Source organism: Fusarium pseudograminearum, chromosome 1, assembly GCF_000303195.2.
Source record: "Fusarium pseudograminearum CS3096 chromosome 1, whole genome shotgun sequence".
Classification (NCBI taxonomy): Eukaryota; Fungi; Ascomycota; class Sordariomycetes; order Hypocreales; family Nectriaceae; genus Fusarium; species Fusarium pseudograminearum.
In genome coordinates this window covers 9,579,408-9,591,686 of record NC_031951.1, presented here as the reverse complement: position 1 = coordinate 9,591,686, position 12,279 = coordinate 9,579,408, and the positions used below count along the sequence as shown (strand labels likewise).

Here is a 12,279-nt window from a genome sequence, read left to right as displayed (position 1 = left end):
AATCGACCAAAATGTAGCTTAAGTATAGGGTTTGTCGATGACTTCCAATATGCTCTTATTCTAAGATATATTATCTAAAGGATGTGAAAGTATAAGCGAACCTACCTTGACATAATTAGCCAACATAGACCTGCTGTACGATTTTATATGTCAATATAATTCGAAAGAAATAATGATAGTAATATAAGACTATCTTTGTCGAAGGTTCTCCTTCTATATCCGTCCACCCAGCTACCCAGAGGTCGACATCATATTCAGGTCCAAACTATCATCCGCTTCACATATCATCTCAATTGTAAACAGAAAACAAGTAGTTACCCAAGGTTAGGCTGTTTGTAGCACCGGAACTGTATTACTGAATGCAAGAGGCTACGTTCATTTGAGAGGCGGAAGCAGTAGTCCCATTTGGTTGGAGTTGCAAACATAGACTCGAAGCTTTAATATCAAGTGTACTTAAGATTCATTGAATAGTTCTTTCAATCACGTTATCAAAGTGCTAGTTTTGATTCGCGTGATGACAATTCTTATTGTTGCTACGGATATACTCTCATGGCATAGGTAGGTAGTCAGTCAAGCAAGCCAGGGGTGTTCGCCTTATCTTTAGAGCTAGCGTGGGGCAATGATCTCAAGCTACTGTAGGCTCAATATGGCGGATTGAAGGTATTTATGTCTCATGAGGCGATGTGGCCAGTAAATACTCGCCTAGGTAGTATGTAGTCTGCAAGACTGGATTGGTAGTCGAGGTTAAATAAGGTAGCTAACCGTAATGCGTTGAACTGAGTTATCAGAGGCTAAAAGGCATGTCTGCATGTTTATTGTCATCATACGTTATTCGTGTTTGTTGTGGTGCATCAGTAGGTTCGTGTCGTGAGTCGCGCAATGGGTTGAGCCTCGTCCAGTCGCGTTAATAAAGCGGGACAAAGGCAGTCTAGCAGTGTGTTGTGATGGCAGTTAGCTGTAGGTGAGGTGAGGTGGGTGTAGTGTATGTGTATGTGCAGGTGGTGGTGTGTTGCGCAGCGCAACCCAGGCAAGTGTCGAGGTGGAGGTCGGAATGGGCAGAAGCTGCATTCAGATAACCCCAAGCAAGCCCGGCAAGGTCTGATGCCTGGGCTGGGGTGATTGATGTGAATCAAGCTCATCTCATCAGCGTTGGATGGACGATTCGCTGTTAGCAGCATCAGCTCTCAATGTTTCTCTTATTGTTATTCGTCTGCAAGCTGTTGGTGGGGTTGATGGGAACGGGTCCTGGTCTGACAAGTCACCACGCACCACATACATGCCTGTGTGGTACTTTGGCTTTCCCATGTCCTCGCAAGCTCAGTACAAAACATCCTATAGCGTCCAATGCACATGGGGCTGGGCCTCATCGGCCGGGGACCCAGCAGTTTTCTGGCGATCCATCCGATTTACAGCCCAGCCGTACCAGAGCAGGCAACTAAACTTATGGGGAGCGAGCAAAGCTTACCTACTAAGCATAGCAAATCTTCTCCATCTTGAAGAGAACAGGTCCCAACACCATCACCACCAGGCCAGCTTTAGGTTATCCATACCTCTTACTTACTTATCCATCTTGTAGATTCCACTTTCACTTTCACTTCCCCTTCCCACTTCTCCTCTTTCTCTCCCTCCTCTTTCTCCTTCCTTCACCTCCACAATCCGCCTCTCTCTCCTCGCTCACCTCGTCTATCTCGCCTCGCCTCGCCTTCCTCCTCAACCAGTCCAGTGCTGCAGTTTTTTTTTTCAGCTGCATCTATTCGCGGGCTGAGAGCTGACAACGAACCTCCTCCCCTTCTTCTTCCCACTCTTGCTTCGATCGAATTTCTCGTCTAGCGGCTGTTTGTTGGTTGCACTTTTGGCTTTGCGATATATTTCCATTGATTATCTGTCTTTCGGTTGATTATCATCTTCTACCGCCGGCCGGTCCTGGTTCCCATCGGCTCTCCAACTGTCAACATATCGTTTCGTCATCTCATCGATTCCATCATTTTTCTTGTCCGGCCTCCGCCGCCGTGTGACCCGCAAGCCCCGTCGCATCTCAACCATCGAACCTCCGAATCTCTGTCTGTCGTTTCCTACATATCTTTTACCATTACGCAACCATGGCTTCTGCTGCTCCTCGCCGTAGAAAGCTTATCGGTCAACGTCGCCGTGTTGAGGACGAGGGCGAAGACGAGGGCGGCCTGGATGGTCTCGACCACGATGACGACTCAATCACCGATGGCTCATTAACCGACGATAATGACCCTGCCGACGACAGCGACACTAGCAACATCGACGAGGCCTCCCCCACATCCCCGAATGCGAGAAGGAAGACCAATGGCGCTATTAAGCATGCCGGTCATGGTCACAAGTCGGGATCCGGCTCCGGGTCCGGGCAGAACGGCAAGCCTGTGACGGATACGGATATGATGCTACACGGGCTGTCCATTACAGACGAGTCACCTCCCGTTCAAGAGATGCACTTTGATGAGGTCGTTGCTCCGTCACCCAGCAGATCCCCCGCTGCTCCCATGGTTGTTAGCTCGGCGTCTGCCAGACCACCCGCCGCTCCCGCGAACCGACGCCGACAAGAGCACGAGGACTACAAGAAGAAGAGGGACGAGGATCCGGCTTTTGTGCCCAACCGAGGTGCCTTTTTCATGCATGATCATCGGCACGCTGGGCCTGCAGCAAATGGCTTTCGTCCCTTTGGACGAGGTAGAGGTAGAGGTGGCCGTGGTGGTATCGGGGGGCCGTTTGCTCCCATCAAGTAAGTCGTCATTCGTCACTTTCCCTACTTCCATGTGCTGACCTTTTCAGCCAATTGCATCAACCGGGAGATCCTACGACTAATTCTCCATGGACACACGATATGCACGATACCGTTGTAGAGCCACCCCCGCCAGGACGCCCCCGTCATATGGTAGAGGAAGAGGGCCCGGCCAACGGAAATGGGTTTATTCCAACTTGCGATCCGAATCCGACACCCATCAATCGGACGCTTTCCACCGAGAAACACATTGGCAACGCCCAGGTCCGAGTATCGCTTCCGGACATGAAGGCACCAGTTATTATCCCACGTCTTGCTGTGAAGCAGTACACCAAGCTGCCCGACCACCGACCACCTCTGCGTCGTGACAAGCCAGTCCGCATCTCGCTCCCCAACAACAATCCTCGATATATCTACCCCGCTGCTGATAGATCCTTCATCTTCATCCCTAGGGCAATGAGGCCTAACCAGCAGCGCATGCGAGGAAAACCTCGCTCTGGATTTGGCTCCATGGGTGGTTTCTCGAGACGAACAAGTGTATTTGGTGGCAGCTATTACGGCAGTGTTTACTCACCCAGCGTGGCTATGAGCAGGCGGTCTTCCATCGTGGAACGTGATTATATGTTCTCTCCCACAGGTTCTGTCATCTCACGACCACCAATTCCGGTTGAGAACGCCCGGCCTGTTGTTCGACTGCCTCCTGCCCCTCGGCCGGACATGCCTTTGAACGCAATGGCTCCTCCTATGGCTCCCCAGGGACCCGTGTATGGCCAAGTCGACCCAGCGTATGCTGCCGAGAGACCGCTCATCCTAGATGCATCGATAAACGAACTGCCGGGTCCCCAGACACATCCTCTTCCCCAGAAGCCCACTTACCAGGAGAACCGGTCCACGTCGGCGCTGCCCATGCACCAACCTCGACCGCAAAAGAACATATCGGTTGCTGATATTGAGTCACCAACCTTGACACAAGGTCCTCAGGCTTATCAGCAAGCTTTCCACCAGCAAGTGCCCATTCAAATGGCTAATGGCCTATCCCAAGAGTCACATAACCGTCAGCCTTCCTATCCGTCTCACCACTCCACTGGTACACCACTCTCTCAAATTCCGGAAAGAGCCATTCATGCTGCACCTTTTCAACCCAATACATATGGTCAGCAATCATACTATAACCAACAGCCTTACCAAGCACAGTCTCAACAAGGTTATTACTACCCGCCCAACTACAATAGCCCCAGCATGGGGCCATCAAACGCGGCGCCTCCTTTCGTGCATGGCCAGCCAGGACCTCCTGACAGTTTCACACCTCAGAACCAGCCCGAACAGCCTGTCATGTCTAACAACGGACCGCCCCTCGGAGCAGGGGCCAATCTGGTAGCACAAGAGGTGAATGGAATGGTTTACTACTACGACGCGTCCCAGTTACCGCCGGTTAACAACTATTCTACATACTCTGCACCTCAAAGCTACCAGCCTAGTGTGATGGGCATGGGCGGTATGGTCACCCCTAGCCCTGATGGCTTCTATTATCCCCAACAAGCGTCTGGCATGGTCTACTATCCGCAGTAGAACTGGGACATGTCTGATTATCAAACATTCACTTATCCCGATGATTTCTACTCGTATTCGATTTAATAGCTACAATCACGACTTCAACCTACAAAAAACACAAAAGCGCCTACTACTTTTAACACAAAAGCCCCACGTGGGCAAACACGAGGGAAGAGAAGGAAGGAAAATCACCGTTTCATGTGAAACCATTCTTTGGTTAGGCTACTCATGCCTCTCAGGAACGGGTTTAATATGCACTTGAATTGGTCAGGTGGACGCATTCTTATCTTTCATAACTACGGACTCGACATCATTACTCGGAACGGAGTGACAGGTGGGAGTTGAGCGGCAAGGAGTACCCTGACTGGTGTTTTGATCATTGGTGGGAGACGGTGTTTTCCTTGGTTAGGACTATCAGAGAGGAGGAGTTGACGAGAAGAAGCCAGTGTTGAGAGGGCGTTGCATTGCTATGGGTTATTACTTCTGCCTTAGCAATTCATTCATCTTTTCTACCTTGTAAATTTCTGTGTTGTTGTGCTTTCATGGCAATGGCGCTTGGTGTCTGGGCATATAGTATACCTGTTTCCATGTGCGGGTAGTCCTGATGAAACGATATAATTTTTCAACGGCGAAAAACATGTAATGCACTTGTGAATGTGTCCGAGCAATCAGAAATAAGGAGTAAACGTAGTCGAGGTTTGAGCTTCGCTACCATGCTTCTGCGTTTTAAACATTTGTAGGTGTTTTCAACACGGCGATGGTTGGCTGGAAATTTCAAGTGGTTTGACTCACATCGAACACCGTTAATCCATAGCTCGGACAAGAGCAAACATCCGACGGTTTCATCTGGTATCCCAGTCACAGCCGAGGTTACTTCATCGTATCATGTATTATTGTATAATGTTAAGAAGCGAGTCGATGTTGAGGCATGGCGTACGGGGATCAAGTGGAAATAGGTTTGACAAAGCGCGGAGACAGAGATGGAGTAATGAAGTCACGAGTTAACAATACGTGCATAGCTAGGTAGTGCAGCCTCCTGTTGCGTTGCATCAAGCTTGGTAGCTGTTAGCAGCATCCTGGCAAGCTTGGGCAAGCTATTCGAACGGAAAGGCTACCCGGTCCTGAGTACAATTTGGACGATTCATCTACGAGTCTCACCTGGAATTAGAGCGTAACAGTATGCCCGGCCTATCAGCCGACGGCATTCAACGTAAAAAGCCTACCTGCTGCCGCATAGTCGGGTAAGCTTGAGCTTACTTGGCTTGGCTCCGAGGTCCGCGTAAGACGGTTGGTTGTCTGGAGAGGTGGGGGAGACAAGAGAAAAAGGAAACGTTGGAGCTTTCTACATCTTGGACTTTGAACGGAAACCGACTTGAGAGTCAAACAGACAAAAAGTCTTGACCGAAGTTTGTGATACAAAGTCTTAGATGGAGTGCATGCTTGCTGAAGGTGGATCACATACAAGTGTACAAATAATGACAGGGATATTGCTGTATTCTCGGATGATTTCGTTCATGTTATCAGTATTTTTGGTAGTAGCTGGGTTTCATTTGTTGGCCGTTTCATATACCGGAATATCAGACATCAAGTTAGCCACTTCGTCTCCAGGCATCGGCAAGAGCGATGGACATATTAGGCGACAGGCAGCACGCGTACTGTTACTCTGAGACCAGCCAGACACAACGATGCACCCTCTCTGCCATGAACCGGGGGCTATGTGCCACTGCTCTGATAACATGCTTGGTCTCGAACCTGTCAAGCCTGACAAATGACCAGGTTTATTTGGCCACTGATCTACAGTTGAAGTGAGCCTTGTCGAGTGTTGGAGTGTAGTATGGACTGACCCGGGCTTGTGGTTCTTTTATGGTTCTCGCATTGTGATACTGAAACAAAACAAGAATAGGTTAGTACATAAGCCGAGAGAAGATCGATCGACGTCCCTCAGGTTAAGCTGTATGCAGCCAGACCCAGACAGCGTTGGCTCGAAAGCGGGGAAGATGGCTTTCCTAACTCTCCAAAATCCAGGACTTTGGGGCCATGGTGACCGTGACTGTGACCACGACCCTGAGTCTGTGACCTTTTGAACATCCAATAGTTCCATGGAGGGCGGCGTCGGTGAGGTGAAGGCGGGCATCGCGTTGCGTGTGGTGTTTGTCGTCATGTGGTACCTGACTGCAGATAGTGTCTGGGGTCTCGACAGGGCATCGAAGAGGCTCTTGTCCTATCGTAGGCTAAGTCGAGCTGATGAAGTTCTCCGCTTCTTCGCTTTCAAGCCACTAAACTCCACAGTTGCATTTGGTTTCACTCTCCACTATTTTCAATCCGGGGGAGTTTGAAAGGCCAAGCCAAGTGACTAAATTAGACCTTCCTTACCTGACGGAATATTCGTTACAGGTGGTGAACGATGAACAAACTGTTTTTTTCTTCTTCTTTCATGTAGGCTCACATGTAAAAAGAAATGCCGTAAAGTTTACTGTTGTCGGGTTGAAAAGGCTCGTATCATTGATCAGTCTCGGCGAAACCCTATGAGGAGTCAAAGTTTAGTAGTTGAACGACGTTGTTGTTCGATACATTAGTCGTGCTCTTTTTCCTTTTGCCCAATAGAGAACCTTATGTTCTGGATCAAATCAGCCAGCTCCACCATGCTCACAGGTCACAGGATAACCAGGCCTGTACTTACTGTAAGCAGAAGTCAATCACTTACGGTTACCTACCTGCCCCTGTATTGTGTGTGTTAATTCATCGTTTGCCAGATCCAGATCATCGAATTGCGCATAGGTAGACTTTTGGTAGCACAGCAAGACACGAAGCTGTTAGGCAGAGAAATGATCCAGCTTCTATGCTGGCTTGTCGGCACTGGAGTATTGCGGGCAATCATCAACTGGGGACAAGCTGGACCTCGCTTGAAAACTCAATGCCAGAGGTACCATGGTGCGACCCAGCCAGACCAGAACTCGTCATCAACAGTATTGCCTGCATCTTTTTACCTTTTGCCCCATGGCTGCGTTTATCGCCATCCATCCATTGACGAAGCTCGTCTGTCAATACGGAAGCTCACATCATCCTTGATAGGTGACTCTAGTCCCGCGCTAAGGCCGAAAAAGTGCCCTGATCGACCAGCCCCCCTCAGTATCGAAGGCAGCCCAGGCCAAGCCCCAGCCCGGACCATCCCCCCGGCCGTCACCTGGTGCAGGGAGATTTCTGTTCCAGCCGCTACAGGTTACAGTTGGGGTGTTGATTCAAGTCGCCGCGTATACTGCCACGCTACCTTGACTCGAGAAGACAGCTCTATGACTACATGTGGCTTGAGCTTGTAGCCCCCAAGTACCTTTCCCTCCCTGACGTGACACAGAGCCAGCGGATTCACAGTGCAGTGCAGTCTGGGCTCTCCAATCTAGTGCAAGGTAACCTCAGATACCGGGCATCACTACTGGGTTACTTGCAGCACAGCGCGCCCATCCCAGCCAGGCCAGGCTACCTACAGGCAGCTCAAGTCTGTGTACAGCGGAAGCTTCCATTGTATTACTACTTCTTCCTCTCCCGCCTCATCCTCCTTCTCTTTCCTCCTCCTCATCCTCCTCCATCTACATACTCTTCTTTCCGCCATCAAAAAGTCATTTCCTTTTAACTTTTACAGCATTACCCCATTAATTCTCTGCATCATTTTCTTCGCAGAACGTGTTATTATCGGCGACTTTACGACGGCTGCCGGTCGCTTCGTCACCGCCGATTGCTTATCTCGGCCACCGATAACAGCATTAGCATCTCGGTCGTCACCGCCCCAGACTCGATTGTAGATTGCCTGTAAGACCCCGAATTATCCATCTATAATCGTCATTTCCTTCTTTCATCATCCTCGTCTATTGCGGATCGGGGCACGGAGAGGATTTGTCTAACTATTTCTCCTACAGTAGTCGCACCAAAACATCGCGATCATGGCGTCCGCAGCGCATACCTCGAGCCTCGACCACAACATCACCATAAAGGTGATGTTCGAGGGCATCACCCGCCGCACCAAGATGCCCCTTCGAGATATGATCCCAGGAACTCTTGAGTCTAACGTACGTCAATAAGTTATTCCCATCGCCTCCGAGCGATACGCTAGCATACTATGTTTTGCAGCATAATGATGACGGTTGTTCTATGCTTTTCTGGATAACGACTAACATGTTGTTAGATCCGCAATTTCTTGCATATTCCTGCAGACGTAGAAGTCGCATTTGAGCGATACTCAGACTCTGCGGCTTCTTTTGTCCTTCTCGAGCTAGGAAACATTCCCATTTACAAGCAGCTCTACCGCGCTGCCAAGGCGAAGTCCAAGCTCAAGATCCGCGTTACTGTAAAGGAGCAGCCCAAGACTACAGTACCCAAGCCTGTCACTGTCGAGGATGAGCCCGAATCTTCCGCATCGGCCCCGGCTCCTGTCAATGTAGATGAGTCTCCCCGAGAGATTGTTGAGACCGCAGAGGAGGCTAGCCTAGCTCCTACACCCGCCGCCGAGGCCCCTGCGCCCACTCCGGCATCAGATGTCATGCCGCCTGAGACGACTCTTCCCGTTCGCTCTCTGTCCCGCACTTACAACGCAGCTCTCCTTCAGGATGCGGCAAGATATGTAGAACCACATGACTTCCGCAAGGAGTTCGAGAACCGACTTTCCAACTTCACGGACCGATCATCAATGTCACAGTGCTCGCCCCCAACCTTCAATCTTGCCAAGGACCAGCAACCAATCAACTTCTTACCCAAGATTTCTGCGCCGCCGTCCTTCGCGTGTCCCATCGTATGCCCTGCAACCGGCACTAGCTTTGCCGTTTGCTGCAACAGCTGCGAGAAGAACATTCCCAATGTTCATTATCATTGCTCCACTTGCGACGATGGTGACTTTGATCTCTGCCAGTCTTGCGTTGACCAAGGCATCACCTGCCATGGTCGGGATCATTGGTTGATTAAGCGATCAACTGTCGACGGACAGCTGGTCCAGAGCACCACCGAGACGATCGCGCCCAAGCCCAAGCCTAAAGCCGAGGTCAAGGTCGAGACTACCGTTGAGACCAAGGTTGAGCCCATGCCTCACCATGTGCCACTACCCAAAGCGCTGTATGAGCCGCTCCCTGCTTCTTTCGCGTTGCCTGGCATTATGCGAACGTGCAACTGCTGTGTGCAAGGTATGTATCTGAATAAACATCATCAGCGATTTGAAGCTAACAGAATGTTAGAACACCCCGAGGCCGAGTTCCTTCACTGCCGCATGTGCGAGGACTTTGATCTTTGCCAGTCATGCTTTGCTAGAGACTCTCATGGCCACCATCCCAAGCACAGTTTTGCTCCTGCTGTGAAGGGTACCAAGATGCCTGGCCACATCGAAGTCAAGATGAGCCCCGGACGCAACCACATGCACCATGCTATTTGTGACGGCTGTGACCAGAACATCTTTGGCATTCGCTACAAGTGTCTCGATTGCCCTGATTGGGACTATTGTGTCAACTGCATCAAGACTGTCAAGATCAGCCACCCTAACCACAGATTTGCGCCGATCTACGAGTCTCTGGTTGATTTTCGTCGCCGAGCTCCAGCAGCTGTTCATATTGGCATCTGCTGTGATGGACCTCTTTGCAATGGACGCAACGCTTATCCTTCCTACATTCGCGGCACACGATACAAGTGCGCGATCTGCAACGATCTGGACTTCTGCGCGAATTGCGAGGCCAGCCCTGATAACAAGCACAACATGACTCACCCCTTGATTCAGTTCAAGACTCCTGTCCGTGCTGTCAGTGTCACAAGCACTGGCGAGACACCCGAGGGCATGCGCATGCCCGAAATGGGTGATCGCCAGACTATCTCCAAGGCTACCGAGACCATGCCTGCCGTCCGCAGCAACTCTATCAACGCCGTCCGCACGATCGTTGATGTCAAGCCTTCTGAGCCTGCTCCTACCAAGGTGACCGTCAAGACACCCGAGCCCAAGATCCCAGAGGAAGCTTCTCCCATCTTAGAGCCCATCCGGGCTCCCAAGGCTGAACTCAAGGGCGTTTTCGTTCGTGAGACCATTCCTGATGGCTCTATCCTAGCTCCCAACCATAACTTTGAGCAGACGTGGACCCTTCGCAACGAGGGTAACGAGAACTGGCCTGCTGGCTGCTCTGTCAGGTTTGTCAGTGGTGACTACATGGGACACGTGGACTCCAACCACCCCGCTGGCATCTCGGAGCTCATGTCGGCTTCGGAATCTACTGTATGCTATGCTCCTCTCGGTCCCGGCCAAGAGTTTCCCTTCACCGTTCTGCTCCGAACACCCGCTCGCCCTGGTAAGGTCATCTCTTACTGGCGCCTGACAACCCCCACTGGTGAGAAGTTCGGCCACCGACTCTGGTGCGACGTCAATGTCCGTGTTGTCAAGGAGGAACCTAAGGCTAAGCCTGAGCCCGAGGTTAAGGAGGAGATCACACCTGTCGAGGAGACCAAGCAAGAGGATGAAAGCCAAGCCTCCAGCCAGATGATCTTCCCCAAGCTGGACAAGGAGTCACCTATGGCCAGCATTCACGAGGCTGCTGCTACTGTGCCTGTTGAGGAGCCCAAGCGGTCCGTTAACATCGATGACGAGTGGGACTACTCTGAGGAGGGTTTCATGACGGACGAGGAGTACGATATTCTGGATGCTTCGGACGAAGAGTATCTGGAGGAGCAAAAGAAGAGACTTGGCACCAAGTAGGCGCGAAATTGATTTAATGGGAACGGATCTGGGGTTACGGATTTTATGTTTGTTTTTCGTGTCGGTCAAGCTTTTTGTTGATTTCCCCTCTTTACTCTGTACTATTTCTCCTTTCTTCTTTTCATCCGTCGTCGACAACGACAAAATCTACGGGGGAAAAACCCATGCAGTATGGCTGGGAAAGAATTGCAGCCAGTCATGCACGAATCTGCTGCTATTCGAAATTGGTCCGTAGAGACCCACGCTCTTTTTGTAGCCAGTATTCAGCAAGGAAGGAAACAATGGAACTTGATATTTTAGTATCTTTATTCTCCTTGGTGTGAAGTGAAGTGAAGTGTGTGTGGTGCGGTGATGGATTCCTTGCAAAGCAAGTACATGTGAGGCGTGCATAAGCAGTCACAGCGTTCGCAGTCTAAAGTTTGAGGCCCGACGCTGATGCGCAATCTGCTTCTAGAACGAGTGAAACAGTCTTGTCGGAATGAGGACATTCATACGATAACAACTGCTAACTTTAAAATATCACAGGTCGTGGGTGGGAGCCCATTTGCACACAAGACATTCATCACCCTTGATGTAGGCCAAACTAAGTTCACGGCTTCTTTGTACCTTGAAAGAAATCCATGATGCAGTCCAGTCACGGGGACTCCTTGCCGCCGACCTCCACTGTAAAGACGCAGCATGATGTCTTTTGTTTGGTCAAAGTTGGAGCTGAAGTGGTTGCAACCGGTTTTTTTGGTGCCTGAGAATCAATGGTGAGGTACCTTGTGGCCCAGGCAAGACCTCCAGGTATCTTGGTAGCTTTTGCTGTGAGCAGTTGAATTGGGCGGACCCATATTAATTCTTTTTTGAAGGAGGGTCAGCAGCAGGCTCATTAGCAGTCGTCCCCCCAGCTCAACGCACGGTCAAAACATCCGTTCGTACAACTCCTCTCATATTTTCGTGACGGTTTCCCAGGGCGACCCCGGGCTTATAACCTATGCGACTGCGCTGTCATCAACGCCGCATCGCTTATCGACAAGAACAGCTTCTCTAGCTGCATCTTGATTGTTTCTCATCAATTCTTCCCATCTGTTGTTTGTTTTATATCCCCTTTTTTTTTTGTCCTCAGGTCACGTCACCTGCCTGACCTCGCGCACTCTGTCGAGTTTTTAATATTAAAAAAACGCGACCTTCTGGTCTTGGCCCCCCGGATCGTGGTTTATCATCACTCCCTCCCCTTACAAAACTTTTTTCCACCTCTACCTCCTTTCGTCCACCATCACGCAGA

At 50.4% G+C, this 12,279-nt stretch overlaps 2 protein-coding genes across 2 annotated transcripts, besides 2 other annotated features; both read left to right on the top strand.

The window, feature by feature from the left end:
• Nucleotides 1-1,578: 1,578 nt before the first annotated feature.
• Nucleotides 1,579-1,712: a repeat region.
• Nucleotides 1,713-2,099: 387 nt separating this feature from the next.
• On the top strand, nucleotides 2,100-4,318 carry FPSE_03894 (uncharacterized protein; the record flags this gene model as incomplete). The annotated part of the gene is made up of 2 exons (XM_009257012.1): nucleotides 2,100-2,749; nucleotides 2,800-4,318. 2 exons carry the CDS (start codon nucleotides 2,100-2,102, stop codon nucleotides 4,316-4,318), a joined length of 2,169 nt encoding a protein of 722 aa, XP_009255287.1.
• A 3,512-nt stretch (nucleotides 4,319-7,830) lies between these two features.
• Nucleotides 7,831-7,882: a repeat region.
• Nucleotides 7,883-8,235: 353 nt separating this feature from the next.
• Nucleotides 8,236-11,012, top strand: FPSE_03893 (uncharacterized protein; the record flags this gene model as incomplete). Its single annotated transcript, XM_009257011.1, has 3 exons — nucleotides 8,236-8,361; nucleotides 8,478-9,465; nucleotides 9,517-11,012. The coding sequence occupies 3 exons, from the start codon at nucleotides 8,236-8,238 to the stop codon at nucleotides 11,010-11,012; spliced, it is 2,610 nt and encodes an 869-aa protein (XP_009255286.1).
• Nucleotides 11,013-12,279: the final 1,267 nt, after the last annotated feature.